Source organism: Rhipicephalus microplus, chromosome X (assembly GCF_043290135.1).
Source record: "Rhipicephalus microplus isolate Deutch F79 chromosome X, USDA_Rmic, whole genome shotgun sequence".
NCBI classification, from domain to species: Eukaryota; Metazoa; Arthropoda; class Arachnida; order Ixodida; family Ixodidae; genus Rhipicephalus; species Rhipicephalus microplus.
The window spans coordinates 346894820-346915976 of NC_134710.1; the positions used below are offsets into that span (position 1 = coordinate 346894820).

General features: G+C 48.9%; 2 protein-coding genes across 2 annotated transcripts in view; both read right to left on the bottom strand.

Moving 5' to 3' along the window:
* The window catches only part of LOC119161158 (uncharacterized), a 131627-nt gene that overhangs the window by 55660 nt on the left and 54810 nt on the right, over positions 1-21157 (bottom strand). The window contains exons 4-6 of the mRNA XM_037413510.2: positions 18822-18918; positions 2219-2331; positions 1100-1244 (exon numbers count right to left, since the gene is read on the bottom strand). Of these exons, the coding sequence (XP_037269407.2) occupies positions 1100-1244; positions 2219-2331; positions 18822-18918 (355 nt within the window). The remainder of the gene's footprint in view (positions 1-1099; positions 1245-2218; positions 2332-18821; positions 18919-21157) is intronic.
* Positions 13925-17016, bottom strand: LOC142777009 (uncharacterized). The gene is made up of 3 exons (XM_075881317.1): positions 16078-17016; positions 15281-15402; positions 13925-14635 (listed from the first exon to the last, which is right to left on the bottom strand). The coding sequence occupies exons 1-3, from the start codon at positions 17014-17016 to the stop codon at positions 14095-14097; spliced, it is 1602 nt and encodes a 533-aa protein (XP_075737432.1). The 3' UTR covers positions 13925-14094.

Sequence of the window (21157 nt, forward strand, 5' to 3'; positions counted from 1 at the left end):
CCACTGAGCAATCACGGCGGCTGTTCCCCCCCCCCCCAGCCACTTTAGTCGGTTTATCTGTGAATTTAAACGTGGGAGTGTCAGTCAGCGCCACCTGTAGCCATGGAGGTGAGTGTGGTACACTCTTTTTATGAGCCTCTATGGTGCCACGTACCACGTGAACTTATTACGAGCTGGCACCTGAGCAACTGTCCCTCGTATACAACCTAACGGCACCAAGTCTGCCAGTATGAGACCCTCGTGAATGAATAAGGGAAAGAAGTGTATACATAAGGACTCGTTTTTCCGTGTTTTGCATGGTCAGCGCAGCATGATAAGCGCTACGGTCCTTAAAGTTACCCATTTATGCTTTTTTTAGTAAAAGATGCACAAGCAGATTACAGACGTGTTTTTATGGTGATTCAGACTTGCGCAATAATTGCTTACTAATTGACAATTGCACAGGTGTGAACGCTAAATCTTGAGCAACATTGGTGGGCGCTGCGGATGGGGTTGGCCGTTTCAAGTACCCAATGCCATTAAGAGTGGACAAGCAGAGAAACGTACAGACAATTATACAAACAGCCAGACAGGCAGGCAGACCAAAATTTTTGCGTTGAAAGTCCGCAAAGAAGACTATCGTCTTTAAAAAAAGACGGTACTTTCCCAAAAATCTCGAGAGGCTTTACACACGCCACGATTCTGGTGCTCCCTGACGTTCCGCCTACGAAAGATATGCTTCCTTTGCACCGGATCATGATAGCGGTAAGCAGTCACAGCAAATATCAATTTCGTAGCTGTTAATGAAACGTGTGAATTGCAAAGCCACCACCATCGTTGCGCCCCTGTGAAGACAGCACAATCGGGCAAATGCTATGTCACTCGTACGCAGAACGTTAGAAAAAACTTGAACTGGCGCGCAAGTGGGCTTGTCACTTGGTATTTTCGGCATTTCGCGGGCACTGGCAGATAACTAAAAAACACTAAAATTTGACGGATATAAAGCTGCAAACTGTCTACTCGGTCGTTTCGCAAATAGAAGAACAACTTTCTCAATGGAATGTCGGGCCCATTACTGTTGCCTAAAGAAGTTCATATAAGTGACCGAATGTTCTCTTACGTGCAGCCACTCTGTCCAGCCTGAGCGCCGTCGTCGTTGAACCCCATCGAAGTCTCTAGAGCTTTGGCAGCCACCCAGAGGCAGCGAGTGGCGCCGTCTTTATCACATTTTGGATCTGCGGGAGGAGGCGCTGCTGCCTGGGTTGCTGGGGAGAAGATGCAGTAGCAACAGTGCACTTTCTTTAACCGCTGGCATGTAGAGGTGGGTGACCAAGATGCAAGTCAACAGTTGCCGCAGAAGCTGGAGCTGTCGCATGTTCTTAACGTTTTGAGGTCCTTATAGTATACGTTAGTAGTTGAAATAAACACATTTTCAATGCACCCCTCCTAAGCCACCCTTCAAGATATTCTGATTATGAGCCAAGTGATTGCAGTTTAAAGCAAATACCATATTAACAATGCAACGCACACTAGAAAAGAAGCTAGGCATTGCAATATTCCAGAAAATAAAGTCATGCCAGGACAGATATTATCGACTATTCCTGGGGAAGGGGCACATTTACGAAACTAGAAAGACTGTATATGATAAAGGTTTCATACGAACCAACTATGTATGGTATGCAAAACTAATCTTACGCTATTGCAGATTTCTCAAATAGTCATCCCACCGTTATAAACGTGGTACAGGAAATGATGCACATGAAACACTTAAAAAAGTTAAATTCATACCTAATTTCAAAACAAGAATAATTCCGTGTTTTACCTTGCTGCAGTCTATACTGTACATATACTTAGAAAACCTTTACGTTTTATGTGTAAAAAGAACAATGTATATATCAATAAAATCCAGCATTTGTTTTGTCTAAAGATGTATCATGTATGTAATCTTCTGTACGTATTTTTGTTTATCCAACTGCCACTGATGCTTAAGCTATGTGTGTCTAGAAAGGGGTGTGACACTCAGTCAGGCACTCATGACTTTTTGTCACCCCTCCTAGACAGGACAATTATACACATTATTTGTCTTTGTCTGAAATAATGTTGAAAGTTGACAGTTGAAGTTACAAAAAGCTGCTTGTATATTTCATCGATCTTTCGAGTCAATACTATGATGTGATAAAGCTCGATCAACTCTACGGTTAGAAAGACGAGAGTATTACAAGACTGTTCGCGTACTTACTGGTACTGACATGTTGCTCTTGTGTGCAGCCGAGAAGCTCCATAGACAATTCCAGAATGTCGGGCTTCAAGCGCTTCTGAGACAAGCACTCGGCGAACAGCTCTTTCACTGTTCTAGAAAAATGAAGGATTCAAGATAAGTGTACAAGAAACTACATATTTATAGCTAAATTGTACAAATTATATTATTCCGTGTGTTTTACAATATGTGCCTGGGAATCCCCGGAAAAAGAAAAGATGAGAAATTTTTCCACCACCTTGATAATTACTTTCCCTGTGGCGACAGATTTTCTAGGATAAGCAGAATTAATAAATGTGACTGTAAAAAACTAATTTAACTTAATTTTTCAATCAGTTGAAGCAGATTGTCGGCTCCCATAAAAAAGATCAGGCCTTTCTGCGAACACCCTGTTGCTGCTTTCAGATTTCGCAAAAGCAGCCACTGGCTATTATCAACAAATAATAAAAACTGAGCAATTTCGCCAGAGAAGCCGGAACCAAAACTTGGAAGAGCGCATCTTGTATAGGCTTCAGAGACGTCCACATGAGTGGAGCGTCGTTTCAACAATCATCGATTGACTTCGCTTGATAATTCTATGGGTTTAGTTTGTGATTAGAAAACGTATAGCACACTGATCTCAACCAGTGCAGAACTAACACCAATAAATCACCGGCCTGAACAGTGGCATTATTCTGGACCGTCAGCTGTAGTTGCGTTCCCAAGAGCTTCGGGTTTGGTTTCACCGATTAATTTGTTGGAATTTCAATGCTGCGCAAAACTCACTAGTGGAGAATTTTTCAATACGTCAAAGCGGCAATAAAAGAGCCATGATTCACTATTGATTTCCGTGATTTCTTCACTGAAAGAGCCATGATTCTCCTATTTGACCCGACCGCCTGTAACCGCTTATGGAAAAGGTTATTTATTTCACTTAATTACTCAAACAATTGTTTGTCTAGTCACCTTAAAGTGTATTTCCAGACATAAACAGTTATTATTAACACCACGAGCAAATATTGTAATCCCTGTACTTTTGATGATTTTCAGACACATTTATTCAAATCATCTCTATTATGTCAGACTCCGTGCTACTTCACGGTCACGAGTATAAGCAAGAAACAGCGCTGAATATTTGCAAGTGAGCTGCGTTTGCACGTCGTTATTTACGAGCAAAGTATGACTTCTCCCACAGCAACGTAGAAAAGTTTTGTAAAGCTCCGTGAAAGCGTACACCATATAATAAAGAACTGTTAATCAGTAGCACATCCCGAAGATAACACGTAGTGAAGGCACTTCAGTAGAGTAGCTTCCGGTACTGTTTTCCGCGTTTGCCTGATTTCTGAGCATCTGTAAGTTGGGTGAGACACGCAACGACAAAAGATGTTGAGGCAGCGCCGATATCAGGGTGTATGCAAAGGCTAGCCGCCATTACGTGCTGTTTGTTGTGTCGAGCTGTGCAAACATCGCGATTTTATTTGCGATGGCTGCATTGACAAACATTTGTTCTCGTACATGTCAACGTCTTTCCTCCCGTGAATGAATCACACTAGCGAAACTTGCAGTAGGGAGTAGTAAAAATTACCAAATAATGTGTGTGCTGAAAAACCGGCAATTTTTGTTGTGAAAAAATTATCTTTAGCTCACACTATGAACGCGAAGGGGCCAGGTTTAATCAACCTAAATCGCGGTGAAGCTAGTAAGCTAGTTAAAAGTAGACGCTAACGTATTCGTAAAATTCTCTTGCAACTTGTTCAATATATATATATATATATATATATATATATATATATATATATATATATATATTGTGAGCGCTGATTGTGTTGCTCATCATTTTCACTTTCACCTGCGCATACAAAGCACCGTGATCATCATCATCGTAGCGGCTCGCTGCTTGCTCGGTGGCTGGCTCGCGCGTCTGGGTTGACAATAAAACGGTCGCTCCTTCGTACCTGACGTCGTCTCACAAGTGGTGGAGCGTGCTGTGATTCCCAAGTCCTCGTGCACTACCGGTCACCCCTGGAGCTCCGATCAGGTCGACGGCTGTGCTTGCCAACAGTGATGGCGCAAAACGACCCACCCCCTACCGCCTTCTTCGCACCACCCGCTCAGCCTGCTGGGCCTCACCACACCGTGAGTACCTCGCAACGAGACCCTCCAGTGTTTTCTGGCCTTCGCGGTGAGGACGTAGAAGAATGGCTGGACAGTTACGACCGTACCAGTGCTTGCAATTACTGGGATGAGGCACATAAGCTGCGCTATGTACCCTTTTATCTGAAGGAGGTTGCTAAGACGTGGTATCATAACCACGAACGCGACTTTCCTGATTGGTCAGCATTCACGGTGCAGCTGCGTCAAATATTCGGCACTTCTACAGGACGCTCTGAGGTAGCTAAACAGAAGCTCGCTACCCGCATCCAGGGGCCTGACGAATCGTACACATCGTACATTGAAGACGTTCTGGCCCTCTGCCGCCGCGCCCAAAAGGACATGCCGGAGGCCGATCGTATTCGGCAAGTAATGAAAGGCATCAACTCCGTCGCCTTTAATGCTCTTGTCATGCAGAGCCCGACAACAGTTCAGGACATTATTACCACCTGCCAGCGCCTGGACGCACTTTACTCAATGCGCCTTCCACACGCCTCCTATGACACTCGTCTTACTGGCGAGCATGAGCTGCGAGCTCTAATTCGCACCATAGTGAGAGAGGAACTTCACAGCCTTGTTCCTGCCAGCGCACCGACTTCACCTGCCCGCTCACCCCCTCCTAACCTGCGGGAAATTATAAAGGACGAATTGGCGTCGATGACGAGCGTCGCACGTGCCCCGCCTCCTGTGCCCTTACATGTGCCTACGTATGCCGAAGTCGTGTCACGGCCTCCTCCACCTACTCCACCTGTAACTACGGACGTCGTATACGACCATTTGGCTGCGATGGCAGCCAAGGCACCACCACAACCACACTTCCCTGCCTGGCGCCCTACGCGCCCCGTCTGTTACTACTGTGGCATAAGAGGACATATCTCCCGCTTTTGCCGTCGGCGCCAGCAAGATGAACGACGAGGTTATTCTTCGTACGAGAGTGACCGGGCTGCGAGGTCTGACCCCTACGTTCCAAGAACCTACATTCCCTCGTCACGACGTTCGCCTTCGCCTCCTTTGTCCCACGGTGAACCTCGTTCTTCCCGCTCACCCCGCCGTCGTTCACCATCGCCCTTCCGCCGTACTACTTCGCCTTTACGTTCTGCCCTGATGCCCCTCGACAGCCACTCGGAAAACTAGCAGCTGCAGTTTTTGGAGGAGAAACTGCCTGTCGTCGAATTGTCCCAATTCCTCCTGCGCGCCCTGCAAATTTACTAACTGTTTGTGTAGAAGGCATTTCGGTTGACGCACTCGTGGACACTGGAGCAGCCATTTCGGTCATTGATCGCGAACTATGTCATCGTCTACGAAAAGTGCAAACTCCATATGTTGGTCCGGTGTTATGTGGTGCTAATGAAAATAGAATTTACCCTATTGGACAATGCACTGTTCGTGTTCTGATCGACGGAATTCGTCACCATATACAATTGGCTGTGCTTTCTTCATGTGCTCATCCGATTATATTGGGCTGGGACTTCCTGTCAGCCGCTTCCGCTGTCATTTCGTGTGGTCCGCCCGTTATTCGCATTACGGACACTGAAAATTCTAGTGCTTACGATTTTTCGTCGCCTCACCTTGTTGCAGCTGCAGACTTTGTACTGCCCCCGGCCCAAGAACGTATCCTCACCATTAGATCCAGCGATACCATTGACGGTGACGCAGTGGTTGTCCCCGATCAGCGCTGCATTTTCCGAGGAATCGCCATCGCATGTTGTCTAGTGCGGTTTTCGCGTGGTCATGCCAGTCTCACCGCCTACAACACGACAACAGAGCCACAACTACTGCCAGAGGGGTCCACTGTTGCCAGCCTTATCGACATAGCACCGGTATGTGTCGTCACTGTATCGTCTCCGCCGTCAGTCGCTAAGTGTACGCCACCAGGAGGCTCATCTAATGCGCTTAAAGCCACTTTGAGTCCATATCTCACTCCAACGCAAACTAATGACTTAATGGCCCTTTTAACAAAACACAAGACTTGTTTTGACGTTTGTTCGGATGGCTTAGGTCAAACTACGGTGACCTCTCATCACATCGCCACAGACGGTTCTCGTATTATCCGCCGTCGCCCTTACCGCGTGTCGTCTTCAGAACGCAAGGTCATCGAGGAACAAGTCAATGACATGCTCGCACGCAACGTTATCAGACCTTCCACAAGCCCTTGGTCTTCTCCTGTTGTCCTAGTTAAGAAAAGGGACGGATCAGTGCGATTTTGCGTTGATTACAGGGCACTAAACAAAATTACGCGCAAGGATGTATATCCTATGCCTCGAATTGACGATGCACTTGACACCTTACAGGGTGCAGAATATTTCTCAAGTCTCGACCTACGATCTGGGTATTGGCAGATCCCGATGCATGAGTCTGATAAAGAGAAGACAGCGTTTGCTACTCCTGATGGTCTCTTCGAATTCAATGTGATGCCTTTTGGGCTCTGCAATGCCCCAGCCACATTTGAGCGGATGATCGATACAGTGCTGCGTGGCCTAAAATGGAAGACCTGTCTTTGTTACCTGGATGACATCGTCATCTTTTCATCCAGCTTCTCGCAACACCTAGAACGTCTAGACGAGGTGCTCACATGTCTAGCCAAAGCCGGTCTCCAGCTAAATACCAAGAAGTGTCGGTTTGCGAGCCGCAGCATCAAAGTGTTAGGCCACGTTGTCAGCAAGCTTGGCATCGAACCTGATCCCGACAAAGTGGCCGCTGTGCTGCACTTTCCTAAGCCCACCACGCTCAAAGACCTTCGCAGCTTCCTCGGCTTAGCCTCTTACTTCCGCCGTTTTGTCCGTGATTTTGCCACTATCGCGGCTCCTCTTCACAAACTCCTGACCACAAGTGCATCATTTCTTTGGACAGATGACTGTGAAGCTGCTTTCCAGACCCTGAAGCGATGCCTCACGTCAGGGCCAGTTCTTCGCCATTTTGATCCCACAGCCCCTACTATATTACACACTGACGCAAGTGGGCACGGAATCGGCGCTGTTCTGCTGCAGCGTGACCAGGCTTCACAAGAGCAAGTCGTGGCTTACGCGAGCCGTACTCTCTCCCCAGCGGAACGCAATTACAGCATCACTGAACAGGAATGTCTCGCTATCGTATGGTCCGTGCAAAAATTTCGCCCCTATTTGTATGGCCGCCGCTTCACGATCGTCACGGATCATCATGCGCTCTGTTGGTTGTCATCATTAAAAAACTTGTCAGGACGCCTCGGTCGTTGGGTGCTCCGACTGCAGGAGTATGACTACAGTGTCACATACCGGTCGGGCCGCAAACACCAAGATGCCGACGCTTTGTCACGCTGTCCGCTGTTGCAAAATCATGACGCATCTACCTGCTGCGCAGCACCTCCCAGCCAAGAGACCACGCAGATGACCAGTCTTAGTCCCATCGAGCCCACTGCACCGGATGACTTCCTTCAATCCGCAGACCTCACCTCGCTCCAACGTGCAGACACATACTGCCGTACAATCATCGATCGGCTCACCGGCTCATCTCGTGCTCCCAACAGCCGCTTGCGACGACAACTCACGCGTTTCAAACTTCATGACGGAACGCTACTTCGACAAACTTACCATCCTCTCGGTAGCCGATGGGTCCCGGTCATACCTCGCTCACTTCGACTCCAAGTCTTAGAAGCCTTTCATGACGACCCGACGGCTGGCCACTTGGGTTTTCATAAAACCTACGATCGCATTAAGACTCGCTGCTTCTGGCCTGGCCTCTCCACTAGTGTTTCCAGGTACGTCACTTCCTGTTCATCATGTCAGCACCGAAAACGTTCGACATCTCTTCCCGCCGGCCCTCTACAGCCTCTCCCGTGCCCATCCGCTCCCTTCGAGTTCGTCGGCATAGACTTATACGGACCCCTTCCGCTTACCGCCGCCGGTCACCGCTGGATTGTTACTGCCGTAGACCATCTTACTCGCTACGCTGAGACGGCAGCTCTTCCTACTGGAGCTGCCAGCGAAGTAGCCGACTTTGTTCTGCGTGCCATTATCCTGCGCCACGGCGCCCCTCGTGTTCTCCTGAGTGACCGTGGCAAGACATTTCTTTCTCGTGTGCTCGCTGAAGTTTTACAGGCCTCTGACACAATCCATAAGACCACCTCGGCATATCATCCGCAAACCAATGGTCTTACTGAGCGTTTTCATAGAACTTTGTCAGACATGATCTCTATGTATGTCCAACCCGATCACAAGAACTGGGACACAATACTACCTTTCGTCACGTTTGCCTATAACACTGCCATACAACGCACTACAAGTTACAGCCCGTTTTTTCTTGTGTATGGCCGTGCACCATCTTTTGTTCTAGACACCAGCTTTTTGTCCACGCCTTCTGTCCCATCTGCGTCCCTTCCGGAAGAATTCGCTGCCCGTGTCAACCACTGCCGCACAATCGCCCGCGCCAACACCTCTACCATTCAGGCCCAGCGAAAAGTTCGTTGTGATGCGACACGTCGAGTTGTGTCATTCTACCCAGGCGACGAAGTGCTCCTCTGGACACCTGTTCGCACACCCGGCCTCTGTGAAAAATTCATTCACAGATACCTGGGTCCTTACACCGTGCTTGAACGAACATCGGCCGTAAATTATCGCGTCGCGCCGGTTACTTCGGCTTCTGATCGCCGTCGTCGCGGGACCGAGATCGTCCATGTGTCTCGCCTGAAACCTTATATCCAGCGCTCATACACTTACTAAATGAACGTCTTGCAGACCGCTTTCGTGTAGGGGGGAAATAGTGTGAGCGCTGATTGTGTTGCTCATCATTTTCACTTTCACCTGCGCATACAAAGCACCGTGATCATCATCATCGTAGCGGCTCGCTGCTTGCTCGGTGGCTGGCTCGCGCGTCTGGGTTGACAATAAAACGGTCGCTCCTTCGTACCTGACGTCGTCTCACAATATATATATATATATATATATATATATATATATATATATATATATATATATATCAGCGATATGTATTGTAGATGACAAACCTTGCATCAACACAATTGCTAGGACGTACGCAAACATAAGTAGAGTTACCCCATGACCGTCTAGCTTAGGGGCTAAGGCGTTCGTTCGCCCAAGTGGATCTTAGTAGAGAGGGTTTGTTTACATTATCTGTATGGCGAGCTCTCTACAGGACACTCTCTCGAACGTGGCATTCTTTGCGAGTAAGCAGTTTTTCTGACAAGCCAACTTGACGGGTCGGAGAGCACAGCAGGACCAAAGAACCGGGAGGAAAGTGTACGTCGCGGTGTCGTTGTTCGTACAAACACCGTTGCTTCTCTTGAGAGGTCAGAAGGCAAGTACGGGTGATTTCGCGTGCGTGAGCGGCCCCAGTGGTAGCGTCCATGGCATATTCACTGGTCGGTACTGCAGGATATAGTATTACGGTGTCTAAGGCAATGTTGGTTCTTGGCCAAACATCAGAAAAAATGGAGAGTAACCGGCAGTGTCATGGCACGAATAATTATAGGCAAATGTGACGTACAGCAACGCAACATCCCAGTCGGTGTGGTTGGTAGAAACATACTAAGCGAGCATGTTTCTAAGAGTTCGATTTAGACGCTCCGTGAGTCCATTTGTTTGCGTATGGTATGATGTAGTCAGCTTGTGTCTCGTTTCACAGGACTGCAAGATGTCGGCTATGACCTTCGACAAAAAGGTGCGGCCATGGTCTGTAAGCACCTGCCACGGGGCTCCGTGTTGCAAAATCACGTCATTAAGGAAGAAGTCGGCGACGTCTGTGACGCAGCTTGCTGGAAGAGCTGGTGTGATGGCATGACGCGTGGTGTAGTTGGTGCCCAGAGCCATCCACTTGTTACCCGAGGAAGACAAAGGGAAAGTGCCAAGTAGGTCCAAGCCAACGCGGAAGAACGGTTCTGACGGAATGTCAAGTGGTTGAAGGCGTCCGGCGCAAAGTGTCGATGGCGTTTTGCGGCGCTGACATTTCTAACAAGCCGCAACGTATACTCTGACTGAGCGTGGAAGCCCTGGCTAGAAGAAGCGTCAGAGTGTTTGGTCGTAAGGGTGTGACACACCAAGATGACCGGCAGTCGGAAGGTCATGAAGTTTATTTAGAACTTCTGAACGAAGGGGTTTCGGAATGACTAGTAGCAGGACCGGTCCATCAGGCTCAAAATTTTGGCGGTATAATACACCGTCGTGGAGCACGATTGACTGATGGGACTGATTGATAGATGGGTATTCGAGGCGCTCAATGATAACACGGAAGGACACGTCACGACGCTGCTCGTCAGGGATGCATGTCATTTGCGAAAGGGAAAAGATGCAAGGGTCGGTGTCGGTGTCAAGTATAGTGCTCAACTCAGCAAGCGGATAGCGGGACAGGCAGTCTGCGTCCTAATGGAGGCGTCCGGTCTCGTACGTCACCATGTAGGTATACTCTTGCAGTCGCAGATCCCAGCAGCTGAGCTGACCAGTAGGATCCTTCAGTGACGAAAGCCAACATAGCGCATGGTGGTCCGTTATGACAGAGAAATTCGTGCCATATATATGTGCGGAACTTAGAGACGGCCCAAACAAGAGCAAGACATTCGCGCTATGTTATAGAATAGTTGCGCTCAGCAGCTGTTTGGAGGCAGCTAGCGTAGGCGACAACTCGGTCGTGTCCCCGCTGGCGTTGGGCTAGGAAGGCTCCGATTCCGTGACTACTAGTATCGGTTCGGACCTCTGTCGGGGCGGATGGGTCAAAGTGAGACAATATAGATGGAGTCATCAGTAGCGTGATTAGGTGAGAAAAGCCGCAGCTTGGTTGGTACCCCATGTAAATGTGACATATTTCTTCAGAAGCTCAGTGAGGAGTCAGGCGATGGTTGCGAAATCTTTCACAAACCTTCCAAAGTAGGAACAAAGTCCTACAAAACTCCGGACGTCTTTGGCTGACCAGGGTACAGGGAAATTGTTGACAGCACGAAATTTCTCCGGGTCCGGCTGCACACCAGATGCGTCGACAAGGTGGCCCAATACTGTAATTGGCTGACGTCTGAAGTGGCACTTCGACAAGTTTAACTGAAGGCCTGCAGTGCGGAATATGTCGAGAATATCCGGCAAACGCTGAAGGTGGGTGTCCAATGTTGGGGAATATACAACGACATCGTCAAGATAAAAAAGACATGTTAACCATTTGAACCCTTTTAGCAGAGGGTCCATCATACGCTCGAACGTGGCTGGGGCGTTGCATAGCCCAAACGGCACAACTTCGAACTGATATAGGCCGTCTGGAGTTACAAAAGCAGTCTTCTCTTGGTCTTTTTCGTCGACAGCAATCTGCCAGTAGCCGGAACGTAGGTCTATTAAATAACAGTATAGGGCGTGGTGGAGACAATCGAGAGCGTCATTGATGCGGGGTAAATGGTAAACGCCCTTTTTCGTCATTCTATTCAGATGGCGGTAATCCAAGCAGAAGAGCCATGTGCCAACTTTCTTTTTAATTAGCACAATGGGGGACACCCAATGGCTCGAAGAGGGTTCAATAATTTTTTTGGCTAGCATCTTGGTGACATTTTGTTGAATGATTTTACGCTCGGAGGCAGATACCTCGTATGTTCGCCGATGAATGGGATGAGAATAACCTGTCCTAATGCAGTGCTTGACGAGCGAAGTCGGGCCGAGTGAACGGCTGTCACTTTCGAATATGTTGCGGTAAGAAGCCAGAAGGCGGCATAGCGCGGCTGACTTTTCAGGTTTGAGGCCCGGGGCGATCTTGGAGCGTAAAGTCGCATCGAGGCACGTGGCATTCTGCGAGTGACGTTGGTGGTCGGAACATGCGTCTGCCACAAAACAGGTGACATGGTCGTCAATTAAGGGTCTTAGCGTGGCGACCGATATTATTTAAGGTAGCACTTGTTTTATGAAGCGTTAATTGATAACAGGTAAATATGTTTGGTTAGAGGCCATGGTTACGACGGAGTCTAGGACAGTGATGTCGTGCGCCAGGAGAACATCAAAAATAGGCGTTACGTTATATTCACCGTTGAGCATGGGAGAGGGTGTTGCCAATTCAACAATGTTAGAGCGATTGGTGGTATCCGGAAGAAGTCAGTGGTGCACAGGTTCTTCGGGAGTTCAGGGTGAGAATCCGAGAGAAGTTGAAGTTAAAGGCAGAAAGTACCGGTGGCACAATCGATCAGGGCAGAATGCGTCGATAGGAAGTTCATGCCGAAGATTGGGTCGTGAGGGCGATTTCCAAGCACCGTAAATAAAACGGGAACATACCGGCCGGCAATACTAACACGAGCTGTACACATTCAAGTGATGGTCACAGTTCCACCATCAGCGACACGGAGAGCTGTGGTCGCTGCAGGAGTGAGGATTGTTTGAGCAGGCGACGCAGATGAGCACTCCTTATGCTCAACTGAGCTCCTGTATCAACTAACGCCGTCATAAAAACACCGTCCACCTACACCTCAATCAAGTTCATATTAGTGGGGAGCGTCAAGAGAGGATTTGGATCAGTCGCAATTGATGCAGCACTACCTCCCGGAGCTGCAAGATTTAGTTTTCCGCCCGAGAGGATACATAGTTGACCGGCGACGGATAGCGGCGTGGTTGGGGCGATGGGGAACGGCGGCGTTGAGGTGACGGCGAACGAGCGATGGAGCGGCTGTTAGCGACGTCGGAAGAAGGGTAAACACGACTGGGCGAATACTGACGGGAGTCTTTGTATGGGTGAGAAGAGGTAAATGGGCTCCAGTTTCAGGGCGTCGAAGTGCTGCGGCAGTAGTGGGGAATATGGCCAACTCGGTGGCTGCGGAAGCAGATCGGTCTGTCGTCTGCAGTTCTCCAATCCGTCAGATTGCGGCATCATGGAATAAAATGTAAGTCATTGCGTAGTTCATTTGTTGTGATTGGTCTGGAGGTGGGTCGGGAGGCAGAGCAGGCTACAGGAAAACCGAGTTTGCAGTTTCCTGTCTCACAACGGCCTGAATAACGGAGACTTCTGGAGGCGTTCCTGCGGCGCCATGGTCGAGCGGATGTGGAGGAAATGGCACCAGACTTGACGCCTCAAGCTCCCGTCAAACTATACGTGTCACGCGTGTCTTGCGTGGGTGGTGCAGTACCGAGATCGGTGCACGTTAATATAACAGCTGTGTTCGGTAGTCGAGTAAACTGAGGTAGAACAGGGCGGCTTTTTGCCTTTTCTAAGCGGCGCCATTCCTTAGTAATCATATCTGGGGTCGTGACGTTGGTGTACCCGAGCAAGTCGAAGGCGTCGTCCGCAACGCTCTTGAGTATGTTGCCCACCTTGTCACTCTCTGTCATTTGCTCGTCCACTTTCAGGCACAACGCGAGCACGTCATGTATGTACGAGACATACGACTCAGTTGAGGACTGCACACGAGTGGCGAGTTCTTTTCGCACTTCCATTTGGCGACCGGACGGATCCCCAAAGATGTCGCGAAGTCACTCCAAGAAGATATCCCAGCTGGTGAGCTCGGCCGCATTGGCATCGAACCATACACGTGGGGGGCCGTCCAAGTAAAATATTACGTTGGCGAGCATCATGGTAGTTGTAGTATCGTAAGGGCGAAGAATAAGACGATGCATGGCCAGAACAAGAAGGAACAATGTTTATTCACGAGGCTGCTGTCTTGGTTTTAATACCCTGGCCCGAGGCCGGAGCATGCGCCGTGGCGAGGGGTGGAGGCACGTGTTATCGGTATGTTCTTCGGCGCGTGCACCTGATAATCTACGATATATCACTTCCTCCCCTCTGAGCTAAAACCTATCCGGCGGCTTGCGGGCACGGGTGGAGCGTCGGAGTGGGAGTGGTTCTGCCGTGGACCTTGGACTTGCTGGCTCGATGCCACCGCCAGACGCTTCCTCACCAGGCTCGGACAGACCGGCCTGAAGGGCTTCGCTGCTAGTTGACTGGATGCCGCTGGATGAGAGTGGCAATTGCTCCATGGCCATTGGCGTTTCGCATGGTTCTTTCTTAATCGGTGTCGACGAGTCGCGTGGTCGTACTTGATCGACGTGTCTACGTTGCACCCCCCTTGGCGTGTTAACGGTTAACAATCGCTTGCCTTCGACTGTTGTCACGGTTCCGGGTAGCCACCTTTGACCTAGCTGACTGTACTGTCGACTCCACACCTCCCTTCCTGGTGCAAACTCTTTCTTTCCAGAGTTCGGAACTCCGTTGACGGTAGCCTCCCTCTTCGCCCCGTCTTCCTCTGCCAGGTAGGTGCTCAGGCGGGTCCGTGGTTGGAATCCAAAAAGCCTTTCCGCGGGCGACTGCTCCTCTCGGGTCGGTGTTGTCCTGTAACGCAACAAAAATTTGGCAAGCCGACTTTGCAGCGTTTCCACCCGATTTTTCTTCAGGCCCTCCTTGATGGTGCGTACTGCCCGTTCCGCCAAACAGTTGGATTGCGGGTAGTATGGGGCCGTCGTTACATGGCGCACCCCATTTTCCCGGAAGAACCGCGCTGTCTCTGCACTGGTGAATTGTGGACCATTATCCGACACGACAGTCCGTGGTATGCCAAATCGCGCGAAAATGCACCTAAGTGTGTCTACCGTAGTCGCTGCTGTCGCCGTCTTCAAGGGCACTGCTTCGATCTACTTAGTCTCGGCGTCGACGAGGACGAAGATCTTATGCCCTTCCACGGGACCAGCAAAATCCACGTGTAGGCGGTACCACCGTCTGTTGTTCTTTGGCCAGTTTTCCGGGACTTGCGCTGGGGGCATGGGCAAACACTGCACGCATTGGGGACACCGTTTTGCAAGCATTTCAATTTCACCGTCTAGCCCTGGGTACCAGAAAATTGAGCGCGCGAGGTTCTTCATTGCCGTCATGCCTGGGTGCGTATCGTGCAACTCTTTCAAAACAAATTGCCGGGCAGCTGTAGGCAGAACCACACGGTGGCCCCAGTAGAGTATCCCGTTACTCACGGCCAATTCATGCCTCCGTGCAAAATACGGTTGGTACTGCTGTTCCTCTGAACCGAGACGCCTTGGCCAGCCTTGCAAGATCCAAGTCTTCACTTGCTGAAGTACGTCATCTTTGCTGGTGTGGTCTGAAATACTCTGCGCAGACAAAACAAAATCATCCATAGCCTGCGCATGCAGGACATATTCGGCTAGTTCATTTTCCCAGCCATTATCGCGAACCGGTAATGGCAACCGGCTTAGAGTGTCGGCATTTGCATTTAGCTCTCCTTTTCTGTATTCCAAGTCGTATTGATAAGCTGCTAAGAGCAGCGCCCAACGTTGAATGCGGGCCGCTGCCATTTGCGGAATGGGTTTATCTGGACCTAGCAAACCAGTCAGAGGCTTGTGATCGGTCACCAGAGTGAACTTGTTGCCAAACAAATAATCTCGAAATTTTACAACGCCGAAGACCAGCGCTAGTGCCTCCTTTTCCAATTGTGAATAATTATGTTCCGCCGACGTTAGAGTTCTCGAGCGGAACGCTACGGGATGATCCACTCCGTGTATGCGGTGCGACAAAACTGCGCCTATACCCTCGGCCGACGCATCACACTCAAGCCGCAAGGGTTTTTGGGGGTCGTAATGCACAAGAAAGTTCGCCATTCTCATGGCGTGCTTGGTTTCTTGGAATGCTGTTCTCTGTGCGGGCCCCCAACACCACAGTGCTCCTTTAGACAAGAGTCGGTGTAACGGGGCCAAAGTGGACGACAAGTTCGGTAGAAATTTGGAATAGTATGTGACCAGTCCTAAGAATGATTTAAGCTGGCTTACCGAAGTCGGTGGCGGTGCCGCTAGCACTGCTTCCAAATTGTCCTGCAGTGGGTGGAGGCCTTTTGCATCGAGTCGGTGCCCTAGAAATACCACTTCTTTCTCCCGGAAGTGGCACTTCTCCTTGTTCAGTGTTAGGCCGTTCGCCCGAAGTCGTTCGAACACTTGCCGCAGTATCGTTGTGTCATACCCTTTTTCTGCTACAATAATGTCGTCCAGGTAAACTTTCACCCCTGGTATACCCTGCAGCACGGCTTCTATGCGCCGCTGAAACAGCGCAGGCGCTGAGGCAATGCCAAAAGCCAAGCGTTTGTAGCAGAAGAGGCCTTTGTGTGTATTCAACACAGTTATCTTCTTAGCATCATCATCCAGGGAAAGCTGGTTGTATGCGTTTCGTAAGTCGAGTGTGCTGAACACTTCGCCTCCTGATAGCGCCGCAAAGATGTCGTCAATTTTCGGAAGCGGGTACTGCTCTGTTCTTGTCGCTGGATTAACTGTTAGCTTAAAGTCCCCACACAGCCGGATGTCTCCGTTCTTCTTTACTACGGGCACGACCGGTGTTGCCCATTCAGCCACGCTCACTGGGGACAGCACGCCCACTTCCACCAGTCGGTCAATTTCGGCGGAGACTTGCGCTCTCATGGCATACGGGACTGTCCGAGCCTTCAGAAATCGAGGTTGCGCACTTTCCTTGAGGTACAGCTTCACCGGTGGTCCCTTACAGCATCCGAGGTTCTCAAAGAGGTCCGGAAACTCGTCAAGAAGTGCGGTTAGCTGGCTGTCGGCGTGAACAACATTCACCGAAGACGACGTGCCTTCTACTAGCAACATGCCTGCTTTGCGAAATTCCTCTATCATGTCCCTTCCGCACAAAAGGGGCCCTCGATGGTCCACTACTATCAACGAACTGCTCACCGTTACTGGTCCAAGCTGTACCTGCATGTCTACCTTGCCAACGACCGGCAACGGTCCCAGGAAACATGAAAGGCGTAGTGGAGTTTTTTGCAGAGCCGGCCACCACTTGCGATGCTTCTTGTACAAGCTTTTGGGAATCACGCTTACTGGTGATCCAGTATCGACAATCATTCGCAGCCTACGGCCTTCCCACGTTAAGGTGCGCTCGATTGGCTGCACCAAGTGCTTATTGGCAGAACTGTGTGCAACGAGAGCATACAACCTCTCTTCTTCGCTTTCACATTCGGTTCCGTCGAGAGCGAACGTTCCTGACCTGGGGGTGTGGGGTCTTTTGCAAGCCCTAGCAAGATGCCCTCTTTTACCACATTGATGGCATATGGATCTGCGATGTCGACAGGACGCCGTTGCATGTGCCCCTTTGCATCTTTCGCATGAAAGGCTGCAATTCTTCCTCCACTGTCTGTCTTGTTGCTGTATCACGTTGACGCCGCCACTTTCGGTCCGGGCGTATGAAGTACGCATGCCCCGAGCGTCTTCGTTCGCTTTCTCAGAAGCTAAGGCGAATTCTTCGGCTTCTTCACGAGTCAAGTTCTTGCGGCCCAGCAGGCACCGGCGCGTTTCCTCATCCCGAATCCCACAAACGATTCGGTCCCGCAACATACGGTCCAGTGTCGCCCCGAAATTACAATTTACGGCCAGTCTTCTCAGTTCAGCAATGTAGTCCCGGACGCTTTCTTGCTCATCTTGTTTTTGCATAAAGAAAGAATAGCTTGCTGCTATTTCGTTTGCCTGAGGGTTGAAATGTTCTTCCAAGCATTTCACAACGTCATCGTACGTCAAGGAGTTGATGGCGACCCCCGGCTGGTGCCCTTGCAATATCCGGACGACACTGTCGCTCAACGATGAAACCAGTAGGGCCCGGCATTTCGCTACGTCGGTAATATCATTGCCCTCAAAGTAGGCTTCCAACCGGACACGATACGTGCTCCAGCTACTCACGGCGTCGTCGAAGGCAGGAGGTCGGGATCCCATTCTTCTGGTCTCAGCGTCGGAGTGCAATTAACCGAATCCCATCCTCGTCGCCACTGTAGTATCGTAAGGGCGAAGAATAAGACGATGCATGGCCAGAACAAGAAGGAACAATGTTTATTCACGAGGCTGCTGTCTTGGTTTTAATACCCTGGCCCGAGGCCGGAGCATGCGCCGTGGCGAGGGGTGGAGGCACGTGTTATCGGTATGTTCTTCGGCGCGTGCACCTGATAATCTACGATATATTAGTAGTGTCCCATCGGTGTGTCTGGCTAACACGCTCGTACATATGGAGCCAGCAGTCAACCTCAAGCCCAGGTTGTGCGGAGAATGTACCGGGATCATGGAGGTAGGGCATCTTCAGGTATGTAGTGGCGGGAGCTAGAGATGGAGACGGTGATGAATGGTTGTCGTTGCTAGGCGTGACCAGAGACTGAACGGCGCGGCCACTGTGAAGCTACGTGGTAAGGACGGGGAACGTTCCATCTCCACCAAAAATGTTACGGAAAAAAGAGGCGCCGTATTGATGAGGCTGTGGACTAGATGTATTTGAAACTAGCGATAACGGCGTGACCAGTTGACCAGCGGTCGAGCGGAGACAACCCTTTGCCTTTCTCGTCAGGCACACATGCGCATCGCCCCCTAAAGTATCAATATGCACGCATGTAGCAATACTGCGAACGCTTCTGTTCTTCCAGTTGACTACTGCGCATATTGCTACGAAGATACGTCCACAACCGGAATGACAAAACGTTTCTCCTCCCACGTCTGTACTTTTCAATGAGGCAACAAAACATACCTACCCACATTTGCCGAAGTCACCGTTGAGTACTTTTTCTGTAACATTCAAGGTGCCTCGGCAAGGATCATTGGTCGTGGAGTACAGGATGCCCATGAAACCTGAAAAAGGTCAATGGAATGGACGATCTTAATCAGATCAAATAATTTCCCATTGTCTCGTATTTGTTACGAATGAGTGGGTGTGGTGCGGCAAATACTTTGACTATTCGCTTTATCTCGGTTAAAACATGAGCCAAATTCTAATGACGTGCCTTCACACGCCTAACGCAAATAGAAGAATGGCTGGAGGCGATACTAGATGAATATATGTTTCAAATATGAGCTCGTAACCTAAACAGAGTCTTAGGAAGACGAGAATTAGGACTTCTGAAAGTTTATTTAAACAGCATTGATATCTATCTATCTATCTATCTATCTATCTATCTATCTATCTATCTATCTATCTATCTATCTATCTATCTATCTATCTATCTATCTATCTATCTATCTATCTATCTATCTATCTATCTATCTATCTATCTATCTATCTATCTATCTATCTATCTATCTATCTATCTATCTATCTATCTATCTATCTATCTATCTATCTATCTATCTATCTATCTATCTATCTGTCTATCTATCTATCTATCTATCTATCTATCTATCTATCTATCTATCTATCTATCTATCTATCTATCTATCTATCTATCTATCTATCTATCTATCTATCTATCTATCTATCTTATAAGGAATCGACTCACCAAATCCGCCGCTTTAACAAGGTATTGATTAAAATGTTGTAGGCCCAGATGCTCAGATTTGGGTGCACGTTAAAGAACCCCAGGTGATCGAAATTTCCGGAGCCCTTCACTACGGCATCTCTGATAATCATATAGTGGTTTTGGGACGTTAAACCCCAAATATCAATCAGGGTATTTATTAGCTCACTTGTTGTAGTTGCAATAAAATGGTACGAGGGTGGGCATCTAATTCCCAATGGTCTCTACTTTTTACCCGCAACTATAAAATGGGAGAATGATATGGTCCACTACGATTTAGCTGCAATTATGGGGCTCACCACCTGACCCGAAGAACGTGTACATTTCGATGGAGGCGAAATAGTAGATGCTCTTGTACGGTGCGATGCAACTGCACGTAAAAAACACGAAATGGTCCAAATTTCTGGAGTTGTCCCCTATATGGCCTCTCTGATAATCGTGATATGGCTTTCAGACATAAAACAACTGATAACGTTATCATTACCATTAATGAAAATAAAGAGTAGCCATGCTGTCAAACTTGCTATTATAGTACAGGGCCTCAAATAAAAAAAACAGTAGCTGTTCTTGAAGCTGCAAGTCGTTCAAATTACACTATCTGAACGTTGTGGGGACAGAATTAAAAAAAAGCAATGGTGCATTGTTGATAACAGAAAAGTTTATAGAAACCAATTTACATCTTGTTATAAGAAGCAAGACATTCCCACTGCAACAATTGCTGGGATTTTACATTTCAAAACCATCATTTGATTATGAAGGACGCCTTAGTGGAGATCTGCGCAAATTTTCTCCACCTGGGTTTCTTGAACGTGCGCCTAAATCAAAGTACACGGGCCTCAAGCAGTATTTTCCTGCGTCAAAACGCATCGGCCACCGCCAGCATTACGTGGCGCAACTTTCGGGTCAGCTTATTCTTGTTGTACTAGTTTATTCTGTTACGGAAATACTCAAGCGTCCAAAGGCCTCTGAAGAAGGCTGAATGCGTTTCTGCACGCAAGCAGTGCACCAGCTATCTTTAGTAACCCCTTGATTGAATGCAAATAACTATAAGCAAAAACTCTCACAGATGCACGTAACTGCATATTTCTAACAATTTACCGAGCGCGTTGATCATAGAACAGAAAGAGAGTAGGCAGAAGGGGGGGGGGCACAAGCATCAGTTATCCCTGTGACGTGACTATCTACGGTAGTTTGACCGGATTGTGTAAATGTATGAAGTCATGAAACTCCCCTTCCCCCTTCCCCACGCGTAAGCTTGTGAAGAGAGAAGAGTAAGTTAAAGTAAAGCAATCGCAGTAAAGCACAGTAAACGACAGGTACAGTGACCGTTTGGAGAGAGGATCTCTCGTCGCACCATTTATTGGAGCAGCCTTCGGAAATGCATCAATGCGATGACACGCCCTATCGGTGAAGGAAGGAAGGAAATTAACTTTATTTCCTCCCTGTGATACGCGACCCGGCTTAGTCCCACGTAGGGACCGGCATGACGAGCCTGCCGGCTACCTCGTGGGCCCGCTGTGCAGCCACAAGCTGATCTAAGAGAATGGGTCTGCGTAGAAGCATCTCCCAATCCTCGA

Bases quoted from the DNA above. Each gene is read 5' to 3' on its own strand.
- LOC142777009 (XM_075881317.1), bottom strand. From the start codon at position 17,016: ATGCAGGTACAGCTTGGACCAGTAACGGTGAGCAGTTCGTTGATAGTA. The intron at 15,403-16,077 runs GTAAGCCAGCTT...TTGTCTGCGCAG, and splicing joins CGGCACCGCCACCGACTTCG to AGTATTTCAGACCACACCAG. The intron at 14,636-15,280 runs GCATGAATTGGC...GTTGCGTTACAG, and splicing joins CAACCGTATTTTGCACGGAG to GACAACACCGACCCGAGAGG.